This window comes from Schistocerca cancellata, chromosome 3 (genome assembly GCF_023864275.1).
Source record: "Schistocerca cancellata isolate TAMUIC-IGC-003103 chromosome 3, iqSchCanc2.1, whole genome shotgun sequence".
NCBI classification, from domain to species: Eukaryota; Metazoa; Arthropoda; class Insecta; order Orthoptera; family Acrididae; genus Schistocerca; species Schistocerca cancellata.
Genome location: NC_064628.1, coordinates 590043243 through 590069783, shown reverse-complemented (window position 1 = coordinate 590069783; position 26541 = coordinate 590043243). Strand labels below are relative to the sequence as shown.

Here is a 26541-nt window from a genome sequence, read left to right as displayed (position 1 = left end):
AGAAAGGCAGAAAGGGAAGATTCTCCACTAATACAAAAATATCAAAAAGACATTTTTCCAAATGGAAGCAGAAGCAACTGAAAGAAAGAATTAGCACAGCACAGCATCAATCCTTTCTCTCCCCCCCCCCCTCCTGCCCCTCCCCGTTGATAGGGTCATATACCAGACCTATGTTCAAATTCATAGTGCTAAGTGAATATCAATAATGCTGAATGCATACTTTGGTTTTACAGTGTGTAAATTATGATACTGTCAAAAATTGCGTGAGCTTGTTGCTTTTATAGTTCTGAAATCAATTGCATGAGACATGATTATCTGCAATTTTCGGATGAGTATTTTAAAAAAGTGATCACTTTTCTGAAATACAATTTCTAACAAGTCATCCTAAAACAATATACTAAGCACTTATTTAAACAAATTATTCTTATTCTTTTAAAACTTTTATACATTTTATTGCTATTGTATGTTAGAAGTGGGATGACAGCAAGTTAAACTGTGAGGCTCCCCCATCTCCCTCTCATGACAGAACCCGTCCATGGATCCACACCTGAGCCCAATGTGCCTAGCTCATATCCTCATTCAGCATTACCATTTCTATAATTGTGCCTGCCTCCACTCTGTTGTTGCTATGGACATTGCTTCATCTACAGACTTCAGCTCCGGCCTACTACTATGTGATTTCCTATGACAACCTCTGAATCTTCTGTACTGGAAAGATCTGGAACAGGATACAGACATCCTTGTGAGGCTAAATGAGTAGTTTATTGAGGAAATAGACCATGAAACTGACATGCAAGCCACCAAAGTGGTGTCAAATTGAAAAACTTTTACCAGCCTGGGATTTACATAACATTTATTTAGTGACCATAAGGTGGTTATTGCATTAATGATGTTGAGACAGTATCAGTGGCTTAAGAAGTGATGTTAAGAAAGGTAATAAGAAATTTCTTCTTCAGTAGTGTGATAGCAAACATGTTACAAATTATGTGAGCAGTCAACATCAAATACTCATCTCCAAGGAATGCAATATGGAGCATCAATAGATAAAATTCTTGAATATTATATACACTCCTGGAAATGGAAAAAAGAACACATTGACACCGGTGTGTCAGACCCACCATACTTGCTCCGGACACTGCGAGAGGGCTGTACAAGCAATGATCACACGCACGGCACAGCGGACACACCAGGAACCGCGGTGTTGGCCGTCGAATGGCGCTAGCTGCGCAGCATTTGTGCACCGCCGCCGTCAGTGTCAGCCAGTTTGCCGTGGCATACGGAGCTCCATCGCAGTCTTTAACAATGGTAGCATGCCGCGACAGCGTGGACGTGAACCGTATGTGCAGTTGACGGACTTTGAGCGAGGGCGTATAGTGGGCATGCGGGAGGCCGGGTGGACGTACCGCCGAATTGCTCAACACGTGGGGCGTGAGGTCTCCACAGTACATCGATGTTGTCGCCAGTGGTCGGCGGAAGGTGCACGTGCCCGTCGACCTGGGACCGGACCGCAGCGACGCACAGATGCACGCCAAGACCGTAGGATCCTACGCAGTGCCATAGGGGACCGCACCGCCACTTCCCAGCAAATTAGGGACACTGTTGCTCCTGGGGTATCGGCGAGGACCATTCGCAACCGTCTCCATGAAGCTGGGCTACGGTCCCGCACACCGTTAGGCCGTCTTCCGCTCATGCCCCAACATCGTGCAGCCCGCCTCCAGTGGTGTCACAAAAGGCGTGAATGGAGGGACGAATGGAGACGTGTTGTCTTCAGCGATGAGAGTCGCTTCTGCCTTGGTGCCAATGATGGTCGTATGCGTGTTTGGCGCCGTGCAGGTGAGCGCCACAATCAGGACTGCATATGACCAAGGCACACAGGGCCAACACCCGGCATCATGGTGTGGGGAGCGATCTCCTACACTGGCCGTACACCACTGGTGATCGTCGAGGGGACACTGAATAGTGCACGGTACATCCAAACCATCATCGAACCCATCGTTCTACCATTCCTAGACCGGCAAGGGAACTTGCTGTTCCAACAGGACAATGCACGTCCGCATGTATCCCGTGCCACCCAACGTGCTCTAGAAGGTGTAAGTCAACTACCCTGGCCAGAAAGATCTCCGGATCTGTCCCCCATTGAGCATGTTTGGGACTGGATGAAGCATCGTCTCACGCGGTCTGCACGTCCAGCACGAACGCTGGTCCAACTGAGGCGCCAGGTGGAAATGGCATGGCAAGCCATTCCACAGGACTACATCCAGCATCTCTACGATCGTCTCCATGGGAGAATAGCAGCCTGCATTGCTGCGAAAGGTGGATATACACTGTACTAGTGCCGACATTGTGCATGCTCTGTTGCCTGTGTCTATGTGCCTGTGATTCTGTCAGTGTGATCATGTGATGTATCTGACCCCAGGAATGTGTCAATAAAGTTTCCCCTTCCTGGGACAATGAATTCATGGTGTTCTTATTTCAATTTCCAGGAGTGTAGTATACTTGAGAAATATGTGTGCCGAGCAATGCACAGAGGCATGCAAAAGCCTCTCCATGATTTGAGAGCAATGTTAGGAAGTTGTTACAAAAAGTGATGGAGCTTTGTCAAAGATTTAAATGAAGATAAAAGCTTTGTTGACAAACAGAAACTGAGCAAAGACAAAACGGATTTTAGGACAGCAATGAAAGAAGCAGTCAGAGAACTCACAGGCAAAATTTTGATTGTTTATCTGGTGAAAAACATATAAAGTTTGGCCTGACAGAGTCACTAAAATGGTCAAAATCATATATTCAGCCACTTAGTGATCATAATGGCACTGAAATGGAAAGTGAAAAAAGCTGAAAATGTGAATCTCATCTCCTGAAGTAGTTTCACTGTGGAAGACTGTAATTTATAGAATCAGTTAAAATCGCTCTGCAGAGTGGATCTTGGGTAGGATACCCATATGATTGTACACCGATAATTCAAAAGAACTTGCTTGGCTTCCAGCCACACTTTCCTTTAGGTGAGTGGAGCAACAAAGTATTACAAATGATCAGAGAAGGGATCATTTGAGCTTTCATGAAGAATCATTGCAGAAATATGTGCAGTTACAGGCCTATATTTCTCACATCAGTCTGTTTTAGAATTATAAATATGTTTTATGTTAGCATATAATGATCTTTTTGGAGATTGAAAATCTTCTCTGTAGAAGTCAACATGGATTCTACAAATAGCAAACTTGTAAAATTTAACTTGCTCATTTTACAGAATAAAAATCCACTTCAGTGGATGTTCAAGGTATGGCAGCTGATTTTAGATCACCACAATGACCACTTGACTTGACATATTAATTTTGTAACAAAATGTTGGGTGTATTTCTATTTTTCTCTTAAGCTTGCACTTTTTTTATCTACATCTACAACTGTACCCTGCTAGCTACCTGATGGTGTGTGGCAGACAGTACTTCTGCTACCACTATCTGATCCCACATTCCCTGTTCCATTTGTGAATGGTGGTGTGTGGTAGACTGATTCCTGAGGAAGGTATGTGTATATAATCTACAGATATTTCATGCAACTGGCTGTGAAAATGACGTTACTGCCATCTAGCAGAACTCATTGGAATCATCCACACAAAATATAAATTAAAGACCCCTACCATGTTCTTCTGTCTGTATGAGAAGGTTAATTTTAGGAACTACTGTTGGGATTTTGATATGGTATGCATTAATGGACAAACTGAATCAGAAGGTAGGATTCTGGGCACAGGAGATAGTTTTAAGGGCACCCAACTGCAGGGTCAGCTCAGTGTGAGCTACTGCTACTTGGAGGCCACTACTGACTCCTAAACAACCTGTGATGCGGGAGGTATCAGATATTAAGCTGATAAGGACAGACTTTTTGATACAGAGTTAATGTTTATGGAGAGTGAAGGGAAATGCAAGGAACGGTCACAGACAAAATGTAGCTCACGCAATACTGGTACTGCAGTTGAGTGGGCCTGCTGGTGTGGTAGCTCACAGCACACGCATTTGCCACAAGATGTCACCACAAATGCCAGTTAAATATGAAACAGCTAACATTTGTGCCTCCAGAGACTTTCTTGGCATGCACAGCTTAAATTATTTAAGTTAAATGTGAGTGATGATATTCAGTTCCCCTAACATTGTTCTTTGAATTTAAATCATAACTCTATACAGTGGCCTGTAAACAAAATTATCACTATGCCAGACAAGTCATCCAGCCATAGATACTTCGTGCTACCCATGTGAAGCTGGGGCAGGTGGCTAGTTTATATATATTGTAAACAGTGACGGCTGTATCACGTTTCCTTTGGGTACTACTGAAATTATCTTTACATCTGTCAGTTTTGCTCCATTAAGAGTGACATTTTGAGCTCTCTCTGCAAGGGAGTGTTGAATCCAGTCACAAATCTAGCATGACACTTGGATACATTAAACGACAGTGTGGAACTGTATCAGATGGCTCCTTGCAGTCAAGGACCACGGCATTAACCTGAGTGCCATTATCTATAGCGCACTGGATCGCATGGAGGTACAGAATGAGCTGAGTTTTGCAAGATCTCTGTTTGCGGAGTCCGTGTTGACTTTTATTGACGAGATTTTTGTTTTTCAAAAATGTCATAATATGTGACAGTAAAACATGTTCCATAATTATAGAACAAATCGATGTCAGCGATATGTCTACTGTTACGTGCTTCTATTCTACAGCCTTCTATGGAAACGGGAATGAACTGTGCATTTTCGCCGTCGCTAGGTAGGCCCTATGTTTCAGTCCTCCAGTGGACTAGGATAAACTGCTGCTAGATGGAGAACAAGTTCTTTCATACAATCTCCGTAGAGTATTACAGTCTCTCATCTTGTCCACATTCCTTTCCACTACTAAGTGACTGTATTTGCTTTTCTATTTTGCAGTCACTTACCTCAATATCTGCCATTTCAGCACTCGTATGATGATTGGAAGGGGGGACTGTATTATGATCATCCATACTGAAATATTTTCGCAAGACCAGACTCAGTATTTCGACCTTCCTTCTGTCATTCTCCATTTCAGTGCCAGCATGGTCACTAAGTGACTGAATAAATGATTTCCGTCTGCTTACTGATTTGTAAGACTGGAAATTCTTAGGGTTTCTGGTCAGATTGACAAGCAAAATTTTACCTTCAGACACCGAACGCTCCTCTCATTGCTCTCCTTACGCTCATTTTCACTTCCTCTGGCTTTTGTTTGACAGCTAGGTTTGACTACTCTCAAATCTGAGATGAACCTTTCTTTGTTTAAGAAGCAACTTTCTAACAAGTCTATTAAATCATGCCGAATCCTTCCTATCCTTTAAGACCAAGCTCAAAACATTTTTCTGGGGCATGTTGAAAGATGCTTTTCTAGTGGGTGATCAAAAAGTCAGTATAAATTTGAAAACTGAATAAATCACGGAATAATGAGAGGTACAAATTGACACACATGCTTGGAATGACAAGGGGTTTTATTAGAACCAAAAAAATACAAACGTTCAAAAAATGTCCGACAGATGGCGCTTCATCTGATCAGAATAGCAATAATTAGCATAACAAAGTAAGGCAAAGCAAAGATGATGTTCTTTATAGGAAATGCTCAATATGTCCACCATCATTCCTCAACAATAGCTGTAGTCGAGGAATAATGTTGTGAACAGCACTGTAAAGCAAGTCCGGAGTTATGGTGAGGCATTGGTGTCGGATGTTGTCTTTCAGCATCCCTAGAGATGTCGGTCGATCACGATACACTTGCGACTTCAGGTAACCCCAAAGCCAATAATCGCACGGACCTGGGAGGCCAAGCATGACGAAGGTGGCGGCTGAGCACACGATCATCATCAAACGACGCGCGCAAGAGATCTTTCACGCGTCTAGCAATGAGGGGTGTTTTTTTTTTTGTTCTAATAAAACCCCATATCATTCCAAGCATGTGTGTCAATTTTTACCTCTCTATCTACATTATTCCGTGGTTTATTAAGGTTTCAAATTTATACTGACTTTTTGATCACCCGGTATTTTACCCATTAGTGCTCCACATTTACGTCCTAAGCACTAAATATTTGATGTTAGCTACTCTGATACTGTGCGATTAGTATCTTGTCACTCAAGCTAAACAAAAATATTTTCCTACCTATCTTCATCATTTTTGTAACACCTGCAGTGATTGATGCTAGCACGATCCTGTGGTCACTGAAGCCCTTTTCTACGTTAACTGACCCGAAAAGTTCAGGTCTGTTTGTTGCTAGAAGGTCTGAAACGTTACCTGCACAACTTGGTTCTCTTAGCATCTGCTCGACATAATTTGAGGTCAAGACATTCAGAATAACATCACAGAAGTCCTTGTCTCTGGCACCAGTTTTGATTCTATAACAGACAAATTGAAGTCTTCCCCTATTACAACAACGTCATCAGGGAAGCTATTCACGAAATTCTGCAAATTCGGATAATTACTAACTGCAGTGTATACGCCAAATGCAGTCCAAACATCTGTAAGTAAAATAATGTCTTCCAAATAGATCGCATGATCCTGTATGACAGTATCAAATTTCACTCCGCTACAACGAGGAACCAGCATTTCAAGAGAGTAACCTTAAGATGGTTATTATCTGTTCGAAAAATATCACCCGATATTGACAGTTCTAAAAAATGTCATTACCGTAAAATGGGGTTACTTTGTGACTGTGGGAGCTACTTTGTGGCGTGCGTTAATTTTCGCTTATTTCGAATCTCCAGCTGCGTCGAGAAAGGTGCCTAGAAACCAAAGATTAGCCCCAGCGGCTTGCCTGTAGTGCTGACTATCTTGCGGCAGCCAGCTGAATCTGACGCTATTCTTTTGTTCGTCGGCAGTGCGTTCGTATTGAAACCTGCCTTGGAACCATTGTTTGAATTGTTGTAAACTTGGTGTGCTGGAGCCGTTCATGTGAAAGAACTGCAGAAAACAGGTATGTACGCCTGACTGTTAATATGTTGGCTACATTATGGTGTGATTTGACGTTAATTGTAATGTTTATGTAATCAGTATAATTATACAACCATAAAATCAGCATACCAGTAGTAGAAGCGAACATTGGTAAGACGAAGGCGAAATCTTCGAGTTCTGGTACCAGCAATACTCAGCAGCCGAAGAAAAAGTGTTCTGAAGTCTCAAGAAGAGTCACTGATAAGGTCGAGTCCTCATATGAGAGCAAAAGCATCAAGTGGACCGATGTCGATCCGAGTGACTCGGGAGCTCTCTGTGAAAGTTCTTCAGATGAGCCATCAGAGACGCACCTTCGATTACTAGTAAGTTACATCGAGACACAAGAAACGTCCACCATTTGAAAAGGGCCACTAAGAAGACCCCTGAATGCACATTCAAACTTGATGACGTTGTGGTAGTGAACTTCGAAGGGGAAATGTTCCCCGGAAGAGTGACTGATATCAAGCCAGGAGGCTACATGGTAAGCGATATGGAAAGGTCAAAAATATGCTGGAAGTGGTCAGAATGAGATGATTCCATTTATTATTCAACGGAGGAAGTTCTGTATAGAGTAGCACTTCCAACACCAGTAGGAAAGCGAGGTCTTTTTGATGTTAAAGGTTTATTTTTAGATTAAGTAGCTACCTTTGTAAATTCTTTATGTTGTCAAACAATAAACCAATGTTTTGTATATTGCTTTAAATAAACATCTGATGGGGTAACTTTGTGTCAACGTTTATTTTCCATGCATTTCGAAGCAAAAACAAAGCTTGTCACATAGTAGCCCCACCCAGTGGGGTAACTTTGTGACAACTTGTAACAGTTATATAATGGTTTTCTGTTGAACATGTTTATTTGTATAACATATCGCCACATAGTGGAAGGTTTCAGCATTTTCTTGGTATTACTTATTAAACTACATAATTTACACTCCCCCCCATGAACCATAGACCTTGCCGTTGGTGGGGAGGCTTGCGTGCCTCAGCGATACAGATAGCCGTACCGTAGGTACAACCACAACGGAGGGGTATCTGTTGAGAGGCCAGACAAACGTGTGGTTCCTGAAGAGGGGCAGCAGCCTTTTCAGTAGTTGCAAGGGCAACAGTCTGGATGATTGACTGATCTGGCCTTGTAACAATAACCAAAACGGCCTTGCTGTGCTGGTACTGCGAACGGCTGAAAGCAAGGGGAAACTACGGCCATAATTTTTCCCGAGGGCATGCAGCTTTACTGTATGATTAAATGATGATGGCGTCCTCTTGGGTAAAATATTCCGGAGGTAAAATAGTCCCCCATTCGGATCTCCGGGCGGGGACTACTCAAGAGGATGTCGTTATCAGGAGAAAGAAAACTGGCGTTCTACGGATCGGAGCGTGGAATGTCAGATCCCTTAATCGGGCAGGTAGGTTAGAAAATTTAAAAAGGGAAATGGATAGGTTAAAGTTAGATATAGTGGGAATTAGTGAAGTTCGGTGGCAGGAGGAACAAGACTTCTGGTCAGGTGACTACAGGGTTATAAACACAAAGTCAAATAGGGGTAATGCAGGAGTAGGTTTAATAATGAATAGGAAAATAGGAATGCGGGTAAGCTACTACAAACAGCATAGTGAACGCATTATTGTGGCCAAGATAGATACGAAGCCCACACCTACTACAGTAGTACAAGTTTATATGCCAACTAGCTCTGCAGATGACGAAGAAATTGAAGAAATGTATGATGAAATAAAAGAAATTATGCAGATAGTGAAGGGAGACGAAAATTTAATAGTCATGGGTGACTGGAATTCGAGTGTAGGAAAAGGGAGAGAAGGAAACGTACTAGGTGAATATGGATTGGGGCTAAGAAATGAAAGAGGAAGCCGCCTGGTAGAATTTTGCACAGAGCACAACTTAATCATAGCTAACACTTGGTTTAAGAATCATGATAGAAGGTTGTATACATGGAAGAACCCTGGAGATACTAAAAGGTATCAGATAGATTATATAATGGTAAGACAGAGATTTAGGAACCAGGTTTTAAATTGTAAGGCGTTTCCAGGGGCAGATGTGGACTCTGACCACAATCTATTGGTTATGACCTGTAGATTAAAACTGAAGAAACTGCAAAAAGGTGGGAATTTAACGAGATGGGACCTGGATAAACTGAAAGAACCAGAGGTTGTACAGAGTTTCAGGGAGAGCATAAGGGAACAATTGACAGGAATGGGGGAAAGAAATACAGTAGAAGAAGAATGGGTAGCTTTGAGGGATGAAGTAGTGAAGGCAGCAGAGGATCAAGTAGGTAAAAAGACGAGGGCTAGTAGAAATCCTTGGGTAACAGAAGAAATATTGAATTTAATGGATGAAAGGAGAAAATATAAAAATGCAGTAAATGAAGCAGGCAAAAAGGAATACAAACGTCTCAAAAATGAGATCGACAGGAAGTGCAAAATGGCTAAGCAGGGATGGCTAGAGGACAAATGTAAGGATGTAGAGGCTTATCTCACTAGGGGTAAGATAGATACTGCCTACAGGAAAATTAAAGAGACCTTTGGAGCTAAGAGAACCACTTGTATGAATATCAAGAGCTCAGATGGAAAGCCAGTTCTAAGCAAATGAAGGGAAAGCAGAAAGGTGGAAGGAGTATATAGAGGGTCTATACAAGGGCGATGTACTTGAGTACAATGTTATGGAAATGGAAGAGGATGTGGATGAAGATGAAATGGTAGATACGATACTGCGTGAAGAGTTTGACAGAGCGCTGAAAGACCTGAGCCAAAACAAGGCCCCCGGAGTAGACAACATTCCATTGGAACTACTGATGGCCTTGGGAGAGCCAGTCCTGACAAAACTCTACCATCTGGTGAGCAAGATGTATGAAACAGGCGAAATACCCTCAGACTTCAAGAAGAATATAATAATTCCAATCCCTAAGAAAGCAGGTGTTGACAGATGTGAAAATTACCGAACAATCAGTTTAATAAGCCACAGCTGCAAAATCCTAACACGTATTCTTTACAGACGAATGGAAAAACTAGTAGAAGCCGACCTCGGGGAAGATCAGTTTGGATTCCGTAGAAATACTGGAACACGTGAGGCAATACTGACCTTACGACTTATCTTAGAAGAAAGATTAAGGAAAGGCAAACCTACGTTTCTAGCATTTGTAAACTTAGAGAAAGCTTTTGACAATGTTGACTGGAATACTCTCTTTCAAATTCCTTGGGTGGCAGGGGTAAAATACAGGGAGCGAAAGGCTATTTACAATTTGTACAGAAACCAGATGGCAGTTATAAGAGTCGAGGGACATGAAAGGGAAGCAGTTGTTGGGAAGGGAGTAAGACAGGGTTGTAGCCTCTCCCCGATGCTATTCAATCTGTATATTGAGCAAGCAGTAAAGGAAACAAAAGAAAAATTCGGAGTAGGTATTAAAATCCATGGAGAAGAAATAAAAACTTTGAGATTCGCCGATGACATTGTAATTCTGTCAGAGACAGCAAAGGACTTGGAAGAGCAGTTGAATGGAATGAATAGTGTCTTGAAAGGAGGATATAAGATGAACATCAACAAAAGCAAAACGAGGATAATGGAATGTAGTCGAATTAAGTCGGGTGATGCTGAGGGAATTAGATTAGGTAATGAGACACTTAAAGTAGTAAAGGAGTTTTGCTATTTGGGGAGCAAAATAACTGATGATGGTCGAAGTAGAGAGGATATAAAATGTAGACTGGCAATGGCAAGGAAAGCGTTTCTGAAGAAGAGAAATTTGTTAACATCGAGTATGGAAGTGAAACATGGACGATAACTAGTATGGACAAGAAGAGAATAGAAGCTTTCGAAATGTGGTGCTACAGAAGAATGCTGAAGATTAGATGGGTAGATCACATAACTAATGAGGAAGTATTGAATAGGATTGGGGAGAAGAGAAGTTTGTGGCACAACTTGACCAGAAGAAGGGATCGGCTGGTAGGACATGTTCTGAGGCATCAAGGGATCACCAATTTAGTATTGGAGGGTAGTGTGGAGGGTAAAAATCGTAGGGGGAGACCAAGAGATGAATACACTAAGCAGATTCAGAAGGATGTAGGTTGCAGTAGGTACTGGGAGATGAAGAAGCTTGCACAGGATAGAGTAGCATGGAGAACTGCATCAAACCAGTCTCAGGACTGAAGACCACAACAACAACAACAACAATTTACACTGTCAGGCCCATGCGAGCAAAACTAAACCCGGGTAGAAAATATTCGAAATTCTTCCTGTGTAATTTAAATTACTATACCGTATGTAGCACATTAATGAAAGAATGTGTTTTAATACATCTCCAGAGCCAGTAACTACGAGCCACGCCTGGTCCACGCGCAAGCAGCAGCTACGAAGCGCGGAAGGCCTCTGGCGCTCACCTGGGTTGTAGCCGACGCAGTTGAGCGGGCTGCCGCAGACTCGCACGCTGGCGACGGGCGCGCCGTTGTCGGCGTTGAGCACGACGAGGTAGCCCTCGCTGCTGCCCGCAGCTAGCGCCACGCCGAACGGGTGGAAGCACAGCGACACCACCTCGTACGCCACCTGCGCTGACCACAGCAGCTTGTGGCGCCGCCACAGTGCCACCAGCTTGTCGTGGCCGCCCGTCGCAAACAGTTCGTCGTCCGGGTGCACAGCCAGGCCCCACAGCTGCCGCGAGTGTCCCAGCACCACCTGCGGTCCCATTCAGTCCTCGCGTCACAGCTCGATCGCTTTGCCCTGCGCACCGGAGTACCCCGGGCGCTTGTATTTCTGAACCAAATTCGTATGAAGAAGCAATGAATTGTGACGACTGTGAAAAATGGAAGGAAGCCTTAGATAATGAATATAAATCTTTACTTGAAAATGAAACGTGGATTTTGACTGATTTACCACCAGGCAGGAAGGTAATTAGTTCGAAATGGGTGTTCAAGGTGAAAGAAACGTCAAATGGTGAAATTGCACATTATAAGGCTCGTTTTGTAGCGAAAGGTTATTCCCAAATACCAGGAATAGACTATGAGGAAACGTTCTCGCCTGTTGTTCGTCATTCTTCACTTAGCATCCTGTTAGCTTCATCAGCTGAATTTAACCTTGACATTGAACATATGGATGTTCAAACTGCGTTCCTATATGGTGATCTCGATGAAGAAGTTTACATTCGTCAGCCGGAAGGCTACGTGAAGAAGGGGGAGGAGATGAAGGTTTGCAAGCTGAAGAAGGCAATTTATGGTCAAAAACAGGCGTCACGCGTTTGGAATATGAAATTAGATATGACATTACATAAAATGAACCTAAAGAAGTCAGAATACGATTCTTGCATTTACTTCAGAATTGAGAAGCAAAATATACTCATTATAGCTGTTTATGTAGACGACTTGATCATTTGCTCTAATAGAAATAATAAGTAGAAGAAAGAATCGAAGAAAGGATTAATGAATCAGTTTAAGATGAGAGATCTTGGTGAACTTAGTTGGTGTCTTGGCATGAGAATAAAACGAAACAGGAAACAAGGGGCGATTAGTCTTTATCAAAGCAAATATGCAGCAAACATACTCAAGAAATTTGGTATGGAACGTAATCCGGTTGCATATCCATTTGAACCTGGTTCAAAGCTGCAGAAATGTGACAGATGACGAAAACCTTGTGTTACATCGCATTCTTTATCAGAAAGCCGTAGGATCACTATTGTATTCAGCTCAAAGTACAAGACCGGACATTGCATATGCTGTGGGGGTTCTAAGCAAATTCAATTCTAATTATCGGAAAATCCACTGGGAAGCGGTCAAACGAATTATGCGATACATTAAAGGCACAGTCAATGTAGGACTAATTTACCGAAAAAGTGGAACAACTGAAACTGAAGGTTTCTGTGACGCTGATTATGCATCAGACCGCCAACAGCGGCTATCAACGGCCGGCTATATCTTCAAGTTAGCTGGGACAGCAGTTTCCTGGACATCAAAACGACATCAAACCGTCGCTCTATCAACTACGGAAGCTGAGTATATGGCTCGATCAGAAGCAGCGCAAGAAGGTAACCTTCAAGAATTGCTTCGTGAATTGTGTATTAAGCATAGTGAAAAACCAGTAAGTGTATGCTGTGATGATAGAGGTGCCACTGCACTGAGTCACAATGGTGTGCATCACGCTCGAACAAAACACATTAACGTGAGGCGCCACTATATTCGTGATATAATTAAAACAGGAAAATTCAGTGTGAAACCTGTAAGTGCCGATAAGCAGCAAGCTGATTTTTTGACAAAGGCACTGCCGAAAGCTAAACATCAGTGGTGCAGTCAAGCTGTGGGACTTTCAGAGTTCACGAACTGACATCTCGAGAACTTGTGGGGGTGTTGGGAACAATCATATTTTACTCTTTGATGTGTTACATGTATGGTAGTTAATGTTTTCTCTTTGATCTTCGTTATGTAACATCGCTGAATACATAGTCTCCAAAAATGTGTGTTCCTGGCAGTATGGTGTATTTGATTAAAATGTCAACTTTATAATCTCACAGAGGACTAATTAGAGTCAATTTATAATTTAGGAGACTGTTTCTCGCTGTTGTGTTTGCATATTAAGCTCTGAAGCGGATTTGCCAGCCCAGTCAAATATGGCGTTTGGAAAACAGATGTTCCAATTTCTGATTTACTCAGCACAATCTCTTCACTTAAATACAGAGGGGGTCCAAAAAAATGTATCCACTGTTTAAAAGTCCATAACTGGCAACTAACTGACAGAGTTGTCTCATCTCTGGTGGTGTAATAGTTTGTAGTTCCGGCAATCGCCACACAAGCATAGTATTATGTTGTTTTGTTTTGTCAGATGACAGTCGCCAGATAGTGTTTTGTTCTTAGTTGCACCTAGTTACTCGAGTAAACATGGCTGGTGCAAGGTTTACGTTCGATGAAAGGAAGTCAGTTTTGAAGTGGTATTTTACCTGTCATCTGAGACTTGTATGGAGAGGGAAGAGTTTACTTTCAACAAGATGGTGCCCCCAGATCACTACCAAAATCGTGTTAGGGCGTATCTGGACGAAAATCTACCAGGAAGATGGATAGGCCGTAGAGCTGCTGTGGAGGAGCCACCACATTCCCCAGACCTAACTCCTCTGGACCTTTACCTGTGGGGAACACTAAAGGACGTCGTTTATCGACAAAAGCCACGCACATTCGATGACCTTGGAGAATCCATTGTACATTCATGTGCAAATATCCAACTGAACACGTTGCAATCAGTAGTTCGTGCTGCAGTTCAGCGGCATCGCTTGTGTGTGGATGTTCATGGTGGCCATTTCGAACACCTACAGTGATATCTTTAAGTTGGACTTTAAGCTACACTTCCACCAAAAATGAGACAACTCCGTCAATTAATTTGCAAGTTATGGACTTTTAAACAGTGGGTACATTTATTTGGACCCCTCTGTATTAAGCCAAGTTTACACGACGACATTGGGTTGCGCCATTTCGCCACTCGTTGCGTGGAAAGAAATGCACGCAAGTGATTTCACATATGCCTGTAGACACGGCGACACCAGTATACATTTCAGCTTCATCGTTTTGTGGGTCCCTGAGTCGTGTCTGAAATGAGAGTTTTGGCAGCTGCACATCGCACGAGTTGTGGTGGAGTTAAAGCTTGTTGCGTGGAATCACTGCATAAGAAAAAAAAAAAAAAAAAGAGAAACGTGTTTAGATTCGGACTGGATGAAGAAAAGACGTCAGCTCGGTTGCTCAGCATCCTTGCTGAAATAATTTATAACAGAAGATCCAAGACGTTCTTTTAATTATTTTAGAATGTCGCCAGAACTATTCACGTTTCTTCTAAATAGAGTGATAAGGAATAAAGATACTGTAATGCATGAAGGGCTGTCGCCAGAACCGAAATTATATTGCGTGTATTACAATCGAGAACACTCGGCATGCTAGAAGATACAGTTTTAAATGGTGATGCCGCTATTTCATTAACACCAATAATTATTAACATTAACAGGTTAATTATTAACAGTAGCAACAATAATTATTCGAAGCAGGCCGCATTAAGAAGAGAATGGTTTGCAAACTACTCTCTTGAAGATAGATCTGTACAGTGGCAATATTTCAAAATTCTAATATATGTGAATGGGGAGCACTGCAGCGATGTTTTAAATAGATGAATATTGATTAAAGAATGCAGCTTCTTGAATTTGTGTAGCCTTCCCTCCTGTCAACAATATTCCTTAACAAAGAGTTGGCCTACTCGTACTTGTAGACGAGAGCATTGCCACAGCTAGAATTACACTTGCTTGTATTTTTCTTAATTCAGTTGTATATGTGCTCCTAGCACAATAAATTTTACCCTGCAGCTCAGATATTGTCTAACCATCTATGTTATGATCGCACATGACGGTCTCAGCGTCAGCAATATGTTGCTTATTTTTTTAATCAGCATCAATGATATCCCACAAACTCCTATGCAAAGCATATATATCCATAAAGCGAACAGTATTCTCCGTTCCCCATTTCATGTTTCAGTTTGTCTACACTCTACAAACACACATAACCTTCAAAACTCGTGCAACCAGTGTCGCCGAAGTTGGAACACGCGCCGGGTGAAGTGGCCGTGCGGTTCTAGGCGCTGCAGTCTGGAACCGCAAGACCGCTACGGTCGCAGGTTCGAATCCTGCCTGGGGCATGGATGTGTGTGATGTCCTTAGGTTAGTTAGGTTTAACTAGTTCTAAGTGCTAGGGGACTAATGACCTCAGAAGTTGAGTCCCATAGTGCTCAGAGCCATTTTTTTTTTTTTTTTTTTTTTTTTTGGAACACGCCGAAAGTTCTTAGTTTCAGCAACTAGTTGCGCAAACGCGTTGCGCGCATGCGTAGTGGCCGGTAGCGCAGTTGCCTGCAACCTAATGTCGTCGTGTAAACTAGGCTTAGAGATACCCAGTTTCATGCTCATTCTGCTTCTCCTTCAGCGCACAAGAAGTCACCCATCCATATAAGTCGAATATTTTGAAAACCTGACAATCCAACCACGTTTCATGGGAACGAAAGCCGATTGTCGCAGAGGAAGACCGGCAGCAAGAATCGGATTTCCCGAATCGATTGCGAAGTGTTTATGTGGACAGTTAGAAACGGTATTGTGAAATCTGTTTACGTAATCTGATTTCGGGAGCCCCGTGTAAACATAGGGGGATCTTGCACTGTAAGCTGCTGTCTCAGTGGTACTGTCAACGATCGCCAGTGGTCGCTCGACAGACATCTATAAAACTCACTGTGGGTCCGATTTCCTTCGTCGGTTTTTGGAGGGATTACGGAGGTAGAATCTATTCTACGAGAAATAGTGTTTTCAAGGTTCGATCGTTGGGGAAGTGGAAAGTATAGAGGAAATAAGAAACGTTTTGTTTGCAACACTTAGCTACACCTTCCAGTTACGTCTCTAATGCGTTAATGCTCCGACTTAAGACATTTGTCCTCACATGGTACCAACTTTTTAATACTCTACGTGTAGTTCAGCTGTCTGTGCTTTCAGCCAATTCTCTGCTCTGTTCGTTATCTGTTCCAAAATGCTGTCGCCTATAGCGTCCCCAATGCCATATTACGAAAAGACAATATTTATAAAGAAGACATTCATAATTTGTAAGAGATTTTTTTTTCATGTAGCCGTAAAATAATAATTTCTCTGTCCAGGTTTCAAATGCAAAGAAATAATTTATGACAAAATGATCTAAAGAGGTGACAAGATACACTCTTTTGTTAATTTTTTTTAGTCGTCTTTATTACTTCTTCTCTTGTTTTTCTTGTGTGTCGACGGACATCTTGCGTGTGCTGACAAATGTAAGCATATTCGTATGAGTTAAGCATATAATATACTGATTTAATATTATTGTGCACTTTTAATTTGTAAGAGGTGATCCCGATTTCATGTCCGCCTTCCTTGAATTAACCTGCATTCAAGTAATTTACAGCTCAACAATTGCAGCGGCCGATGCAGCCAACGACGCCATTACGTGGCGATATTAACTTATGAAAAAATTAGCGGAAGCTGAAAACTCGCCCGCTATTAGCATAATATTAATTTTTCTCCACAGCCGCCCGACGTTGCAGAAAATACTTAGCTTTAAGATTCTTATTTTCAGTACCATAGCCGAGACCCAGAGCCAGGACTCCGACTACAATACAATGGTTAACGGAGGTAAGAAAAATGCTCCCGCGCGTGTGTGGGCCGCAAATGTAATTAATAACTAAAGATCTTTTGCTTTAAAGTGAATTGACTAGCCGAGGAAATTAATATGCAAAGTTTATTACATTGTTCAGCTTGTGTGCTCATGTTTGTAAGATGCAGCGAGTCTAACATTCATTAACGTAACAAATAATTTGAGATTAATATTGTTAAAAAGGAGAACTTCAGGAAAGCATTTAACCGTAAAATCAAAATTAAATGGAATATCACTTTTATTAAGGCCCACCACGTAAGTCGGCAACAATCAAAAAATAATAATAATAACAATAATAATATATTAAATTACGACGGCCGAAGTTACGCGAGACGCCCTGGCCAGCGTCTCTTGTTGGCAAAGAGGTGAAAATGTGATGGAGCCAAGCCCAGGCTGTATAACGGGTGATCAAACACTTCCCACTGTAAACGCTGCAGGAGTATCTTTGTTGCAGCTGCAGAGTGCGGCTGAGCATTGTCATAAAGAGGGTCAATGCCTGATGACACATTTCTCTTCGCTTGTTCTAAATTGCCCTTTCTACCCCGTGGTTATAATTAAAGGGCAGATACGGAGGTCCAGTGTGCGCTGTAATTACCGTACGCCAGCGAGGCAGGCATGCTAATGCATTAATGTGGACCGATTTACGCTAGAAAAAATTTAGTTCCAATTGTAGCCAGTGGGTGCAGATCTGGCGCTGCGTTTGTATGATGGAATGACATCTACTCTGCCATCTGACGTTAGCGAAACTATTTTATGTGAACAGCAGCAATTACAGTGCTGCATTGAGAGAGTATCGCCGACTCAAACATCTGAGATGTCCGATGTCATCAAATGATTTAAAGAAGATGATACTGAGATTCGAAAACGCAGGTGAGCTTGATGTGGCACATAGAAGAGGAAAGCGTACTATTCCGATGGAATTGATTGACGAGGTTGCCGTTGATGTAACTGATCAGGCAGAAAGTGACCTGGGTGTTTGCTAGAGCTCGTGTAGTATCATGGGAATTGTCCATCCTGTGGTCAAGAGTACGGAAAGTCTTTCCGTATATTTTACACTGGTAACTATACAAGATCCAGACAGTGCAGCAACTGGAAGCTCACAATCCGCTGCAACATCCTGAGTTTGCTCTTCAGTTTCCGGCACGGATCATAGTTTACAACATGTGGTCGGACATTATTCTACAGAGTTGTGAGGGGCGTTTTACACTACAGAGTACAGTGAATACGCAGAACTGACGAATTTGGGGTTCTGTTAAACATTGTGTTGGGCATGAAGAGCCACTGCATTCGCCTTTAATCTCGCTCCATTCTTTTTTGAAGAGAATACGCCTAGAGGGCCTGTCAGGTGTATCATGACGTCTGTACATTATCAAGACCTCCTTGTACAGTATGTGATTCCTGCTTTCGAAGAGTGTATCTGTGTGGAAACCATTGTGTTCATGCAAGATGTGGCAACATCTCAGGTAGCTCGCCCAGTAAAAGATCTGCTTAATGTAGCCTTCCATGACTGTGTTATCTCCAGATGTTTTCCACATGCATGGATTGCAAGTTCAGCTGATCTGAACCCATGTGACGTTTGGCTCTGGGGATATGTAGAAGAACACGTTTACCAGGGATATGTTCTGCTGCGAGCAACTGTTTATCACGTCGTTTTACGGATATAGCATCGCGTGGACGTCTCTGGTGCTCATACTGAACAACCTGCTTAAGTGGCAGTTAATAATAAAATCGATATAATGTCTTTGACACTTGTTTCAGGTTTCATTCCGATTTCCCACTCCTAATTGTTACATGTTGTTGTTGTTGTTGTTGTTGTGGTCTTCAGTCCTGAGACTGGTTTGATGCAGCTCTCCATGCTACTCTATCCTGTGCAAGCTTCTTCGTCTCCCAGTATCTACTGCAACCTACATCCTTCTGAATCTGCTTAGTGTATTCGTCTCTTGGTCTCCCTCTACGATTTTTACCCTCCACACTGCCCTACAATGCTAAATTTGTGATCCCTTGATGCCTCAAAACATGTCCTACCAACCGATCCCTTCTTCTAGTCAAGTTGTGCCACAAACCTCTCTTCTCCCCAATCCTATTCAATACCTCCTCATTAGTTACGTGATCTACCCACCTTATCTTCAGCATTCTTCTGTAGCACCACATTTCGAAAGCTTCTATTCTCTTCTTGTCCAAACTAGTTATCGTCCATGTTTCACTTCCATACATGGCTACACTCCATACAAATACTTTCAGAAACGACTTCCTGACACTTAAATCTATACTCGTTGTTAACAAATTCCTCTTCTTGAGAAACGCTTTCCTTGCCATTGCCAGTCTACATTTTATATCCTCTCTACTTCGACCATCATCGGTTATTTTACTCCCTAAATATGGAAACATTTCCATACGTCTTTCTTGCATTCGCAGTGCCAAATTTTCACCTGGTGGCCAAAATTGGAACTAATATTTTTTCAGCGTAAATCGCTTCCTCATTAATGCGTTAGCGTATTTGCCAAGTTTAGCTTCTATACCGTAATTACAGCCCGCACTGGACCTCTGTGATTAGCTGCCTTTTAATTACAACCATCATGCAGATCTTGAAAGAGTCGCTCTGTATGAGGCTACAGTGAAGGTTGTGTCACATTCCATGAATTCCACCAATAGAACTCCTTTTCGGTCCCAGAGCACAGTAGCCATACCCTTTCTTATGGAGAGCGTTCGTCGTTCGTTTGTACTTCTTTGGTTTACTAGGGAAATGAGACTGCATTCACCGTTTGGAATTGGTCTTCTACTTCTTCGTTTTCGAGATGGACCCATGGCTCATTCCGTGTGTCAGTTTTGTTGAAAAAAATCTTGTTCTTCGTCGTGGAGAAACTTTAAGTCAGTATCCATTCGCTATGTTTTGCGATAGTCGGACAGCATCTTGTAAACCCGCCCCGGACAGACTTTCCAGTCCTGAAGTCTCTCTCTCACAATGGTGCAGAGGGCTAATCGTGAAGTTCCGGAAAACGTATAACTCAACACAAAAATTGTGAACCGACGATTTTCTTCAATCGCCTGATCCACTCACCGAACAAGATCGTCGTTTGACTCTCGCTTCCCTTCATGGCCGTCTACGTAATGGACGTCTGTCTGTAAGCCCTGTTTCGAAGTTCCTGCGATATTGTCGCACCTCGGTGGCATTCTTGAAAGTTTCATCGTACACTTTACTCATTAGTCGATGAATCTCGGCTACATTACAGCCATCAGCACGAAGAAATCGAATGACAGCACAAATTTAACACTTGGCGGTAGACGCTACTGTTCTAGGCATTTTCGGGAGCTCATTGCGCGCTCAGAAATGACAAAAGCGACGTGGTGCGATCAGTGGGCATAGTAGAGACACTGTGCAACACATCTGCGCAATGTTTCGTAGCATTTTCACTGTTATTTTAATTTCGCGGCTGATCGGACCTTCCGAAAAGTAGTCCACGTAACTGTACATTCGTTTCTAAGTTACTGGAATAACCAGACAAATTTTACGATACATGATACGAAGAGAAATATGTTTTATGGCATACTCGGGATGAGTCGTGATTACACTGAAAAGCAAGAATACGGGGTTGCGTTTTTTAGCTGCCGTTCCGGGAGCTTTTTTTTTTATAACTGACCACTTGCGCTTTTACAGAAGTAGTTGTTGCTCTCCGTACCTTAGCTCTGGCTTGCCTTGCTGATGAAATCAATCGGCTAAAATAGTTGTTTTTTCCCCAATATAAGTGACAATATTTGTTATTCAAATTTCATTTCAGTTCACTAGGAATCATGGATACAATGCTTAGTTTTTCTCTGTATTCTGGTAACGGACAGTTTTCAGGTCCATTGAACGTAAATCCAAATTTTAAATAATTCTGTTGGTACTTACAGAATGTTCCAGTACTACTTTCACGAGGCTTACATTTGGGTCCGTTTCGCTCCTACTTTTGTTACTGTTATCTGTTTCTGTCGCTCTGTTATCTTCAAAATTTTTCCCTCTAATCAAAAACTTATTTACATCGAAAAATTGAAACATTAACCGGAAAATGCATACACGTGTGTAATTAAAAATCAACCTCGAAATATGCCACAACATGGACAGCTAGTCTGCAAAAAAATGAATGGTGTAGACAAGCTGTGAGTGCGATAGACAGAGGCTCTCGTATTGTTGCTGACTCGTACGTTAACTCCCTCTCATTGTTGCCAACTCTTACGCCAGCGTGCCGTCGGAACTTGCTAGATTGTAAAGTGTACCGCGAACCAGAAAATTTTGAGAACCACTAGTCTAAATATTACGAGCTGAGTGATCTATCTCGTAAAAATGTGTTGGTCCTCTGAAGTAAAATTCCATGAAAACAATATTAATATCCAACCCACCACAAGAGACTTCTCCATAATCAGCGTTTCCTAATATATTATGCTTCGTATCTTCATATTGTTTTGGTACGTGCACTGGATAACGCAAAAGTCATTAAACGTAAAAGCTTATTTTATGTACACTACTGGCCATTAAAATTGCTACACCAAGAAGATGACGTGCTACAGATGCGAAATTTCACCGATAGGAATAAGATGCTGTGATATGCAAATGATTAGCTTTCCAGAGCATTCACACAAGGTTAGCGCCGGTGGCGACCTCTACAACGTGCTGACATGAGGAATGTCACAACAGCAGTTGACCGGCACTGCCTGGTGAAACGTTGTTGTGATGCCTCGTGTGATGCGTACCATCACATTTCCGACGTTGATAAAGGTCGGATTGTAGCCTATCGCGATTGCGGTTTATCGTATCGCGACATTGCTGCTGGCGTTGGTCGAGATCCAATGACTGTTAGCAGATTATGGAATCGGTGGGTTCAGGATCCCAACGGCCTCGTATCACTAGCAGTCGAGATGACAGGCATCTTATCCGCATGGCTGTAACGGATCGTGCAGCCACGTCTCGATCCCTGAGTCAACAGATGAGGACGTTTGCAAGACAACAACCATCTGCACGGTTCGACGACGTTATAAGCAGCATGGACTATCAGCTCGGAGACCATGGCTGCGGTTACCCTTGACGCTGCATCACAGACAGTAGCGCCTGCGATGGTGTACTCAACGACGAACCTGGGTGCACGAATGGCAAAACGTCATTTTTTCGGATGAATCCAGGTTCTGTTTACACAATCAAGATGGTCGCATCCGTGTTTGGCGACATTGCGGTGAACGCACATTGGAAGCGTGTATTCGTCATCGCCATACTGGCGTATCACCCGGCGTGATGTTATGGGGTGCCACTGATTACACGTCTCGGTCACCTCTTGTTCACAATGACGGCACTTTGAACAGTGGACTTTACATTTGAGATGTGTTACGACCCGGGGCTCTACCCTTCATTCGATCCCTGCGAAACCTTACATTTCAGCAGGATGATGCACGACCTCATGTTGCAGGTCCCGTACGGGCCTATCTGGATACAAAAAATGTTCGACTGCTGTGCTGGCCAGCACATTCTCCAGATCTCTCACCAATTGAAAACGTCTGATCAATGGTGGCTGAGCAACTGGCTCATCATAATACGCCAGTCACTACTCTTGATGAACTGTGGTATCAAGTTGAAGCTGCATGGGCAGCTGTAACTGTACACACCATCCAAGCTCTGTTTGACTCAATGCCCAGGCGCATCAAGGCCGTTATTACGGCCAGAGGTGGTTGTTCTGGGTACTGGTTTCTCAGGATCTATGCACCCAAACTGCGTGAAAATGTAATCACAAGTCACTTCTAGTATAATATATTTGTCCAATGAATACCCGTTTATCATCTGCATATCCTCTTGGTGTAGCAATTTTAATTGCCAGTAGTGTAGTAATCGGACGTTATGGGCGGAAACAGGTTAAATTTGTTATAAAAGTGCAATAAAACATTTCACATGTATTGTTAAGAAATCGTCAGAAAACTATACGCTCCCTGCCAAAATATTATTTTGTCTTCTACTCCTGTGGGAGCAATCAACTAAACGATCTGAATTGAAACAAGTGCAATAATTCATACAAACTGTTTAGGGTAATTCAAAAAGAAAAACAGAAGTCATTTGTTAAGTAATTAATTTATTATTATGAAAGGTAGAAACACATTGCGCATGTCACTGGATAGAGGAAGATTCCAAGTTTTATATTCACACAGACTCTGCACCATACACTCAACACATTCAGTATGTTTTGCTCGTGAATATATCGATACGGTAGCCCATCTCATCCCAAACACGAAGCAACTGGTCCCTGTTTATTTAATCGACATCTGCAACAGTTCGATTTCTCAGCTTTTGAAAAGTAAGTGCCACACATGTAGGATAAAGACTCTGTCTTTCGTGTACCCCCACACAAAAAACTTGAAAGGTGAGAGGTCTGGTGACATGGGAGGCCAAAGCAATGAACAAGATCTCCTCGTCTAGTTCTCTCAATCCATTGTTGTGGGATGGTGTTGTTAAGATAACGCTGCCCGTCACGGTGAAAGTAAGGCGGGGCGAGATCCTCCATAAAAATGAAATAATTGGAATCTTCGTGAAGTTTAGGAAACAAACAGTTCTGCAACATGTCCAGGTATGACATTTCTCTCAGAGTTTTCTCCGTAGAAGAGAACGGTCCATAAACTTTGTCAGCACAAATGTCACAAAACAAATTCAGTTTCGTTGAGTCTCTTTCACGTTCGACAACGACGCCGGGATTTTGTGACACCCAAATTCTTCCATTATGGCGGTTTATTTTAGGCGATAAATGAAATGTTGATTCGTCCTAAAAGGCGAGTCGTTCGGAAAAAGTATCCTCTGCCACATCCTGGAGAACACAAATGCATAATTCGTAACTACTGTTATAGTTGCTGGGGTTGCAGTTATTGCTGCAGTAACTGCAGCCTGTAAGGCTTCATATAGCTGTATCATTTCAGAACACACCTCAGCGTTGTTTGAGGAACTGCAAGCTCCTGGCCAGCCTCGCGAGGGCTCAGTATGAACGCCTCTCCGATGCGCTCGACGTTTTTATCAGACGTGCTGGCCGGCCAGTGCTCTTCCCTCAGTATATGCAACTAACTTTGTATGCGAGTCATAAATCTACACTACCGGCCATTAAAATTGCTACACTACGAGGATGACGTGCTACAGACGCGAAATTTAACCGACAGGAATAAGATGCTGTGATACGCAAATGATTAGCTTTTCAGAGCAATCACACAAGGTTGGCGCCGATGGCGACACCTACAACATGCTGACATGAGGAAAGTTTCCAACCGATTTCTCATACACAAACAGCAGTTGACCGGCGTTGCCTGGTGAAGCGTTGTTGTGATGCCTCGTGTAAGGACAAATGCGTATCATCACGTTTGCGACTTTGATAAAGGTTGGATTGTTGCCTATCGCGATTGCAGTTTATCGTATCGCGACATTTCTGCTCGCGTTGGTCGAGATCGAATGACTGTTTCACAGAATATGGAATCGGTGGGTTCAGCAGAGTAATACGGAACGACGTGCTGGATCCCAACGGCCTCGTATCACTAACAATCGAGATGACAGGCATCTTATCCGCATGGCTGTAATGGATCGTGCAGCCACGTCTCGATCCCTGAGTCAACAGATGGGGACGTTAGAAAGACAACAACCATCTGCACAAACATTTCGACGACGTTTGCAGCAGCATGGACTATCAGCTCGGAGACCATGGCTGCGGTTACACTTGACGCTGCATCACAGACAGGAGCGCCTGCAATGGTGAACTCAACGACGAACCTAAGTGCTCGAATGGCAAAACGTCATTTTTTCGGATGAATCCAGGTTCTGTTTACAGCATCATGATGGTCGCATCCGTGTTTGGCGACATCGCGGTGAACGCACATTGGAAGCGTGTATTCGTCATCGCCATACTGCCGTATGACCCGGCGTGATGGTATGGGGTGCCATTGGTTATACGTCTCGGTCACCTCTTGTTCGCATTGACGGCACTTTGAACAGTGGACGTTACATTTCAGATGTGTTACGACCCGTGGCTCCACCCTTCACTTGATCACTGCGAAAACCTACATTTCAGCAGGATAACGCACGACCGCATGTTGCAGGTACTGTACGGGCCTTTCTGGATACAGAAAATGTTCAACTGCTGCCCTGACTAGCACATTCTCCATATCTCTCACCAACTGAAAACTCTCGTCACAGTACACCAGTCACTACTCTTTATGAACTATGGTATCGTGTTGAAGCCTCATGGGAAGCTGTACCTGTACACGCCATCCAAGCTGTATTTCACTCAATGCCCAGGCGTATCAAGGTCGTTATTACGGCCACAGGTGGTTGTTCTGGGTACTGATTTTTCAGGATCTATGCACCCAAACTACGTGAAAATGTAATCACATGTCAGTTTTAGTATAATATATTTGTCCAATGAATACCCGTTTATCATCTGCATTTCTTATTGGTGTAGCAATTTCAATGGCCAGTAGTGTACTTGTGCAGAGGCTGTTTCTTGCTGACTCGGTGGCGGAATGTACGTTGCACTTGGACAGTAGATTGACTTCGCGCATATTTCATCACACAAATGATTCCTTTTGTGGTGTAGTCATCATGTTACTACCAAGAAACAAGAGCGCAGCTGTGCCTAAACTTTGCACTTTCCTCAATCTAGTGACATGCGGAATATGTTTCTGTCTTTTATAGCTTGCTTGTAATAAACAACTGTAATCTGTTCTTTCTTTTTGAATCTCCCGGTATTTCTGTAACTTGCACAAAAAAAAAAGAATCTGTCGAATAGAATGTTTCAAACCGCTTGTTACCATTTCATCCTGCCAAATGTAAAATCTGTAACCACTGCATTATTATTGGGAATTTCGGAGAAATTAGGTGAAATACTACTACAACACGTCATTCAACTATCAAAAACAATTATTGATTTCAGCTATAATTGAGAAAAACTGTAAGAATTGGCTCCACTTTGCATAGGGCGGAATGTCTCGGTTTTCGCCCATCGTAGCGTGGCTTGGATGTTGGTTTTAAATACAGCAGAGATAAGCGAGTGTGTTGTCTATATGTACATATGGTCTAAGCATGCACCCTGGCAGAGGTGATGCATCCATGCTCCACATGTAGCCACTGCTGTACTGAGGGGATGGCAATGGACCCGCGCCAAAGGCACAGAGACAGAAGAGCCCTAAAACTGACCAAAAAGGAAAAAAAAAAAACAAGAAAGAGGGAGAAGATCGTGAGATCACGTACCCCTCGTTTTCCTATCTTCTGTCTACGAGAAGAAGTCTTTCCATCGGTCTGCGATTATAAACGCACGGTATTGTCACAGTGTTATTTCTACAGCGTCATTTCGTCCAAAAAAGAAAACGAAAACTACCGAAAACATGTATGTCGCTAATGTGGTTCACGAGGCAA

At 42.7% G+C, this 26541-nt stretch overlaps 1 protein-coding gene across 1 annotated transcript in view; it reads right to left on the bottom strand.

Annotated features, from left to right (window-relative positions):
• The window catches only part of LOC126176443 (echinoderm microtubule-associated protein-like CG42247), a 349669-nt gene that overhangs the window by 54668 nt on the left and 268460 nt on the right, over window positions 1–26541 (bottom strand). The window contains exon 14 of the mRNA XM_049923600.1: window positions 11349–11640. Within this exon, the coding sequence (XP_049779557.1) occupies window positions 11349–11640 (292 nt within the window). The remainder of the gene's footprint in view (window positions 1–11348; window positions 11641–26541) is intronic.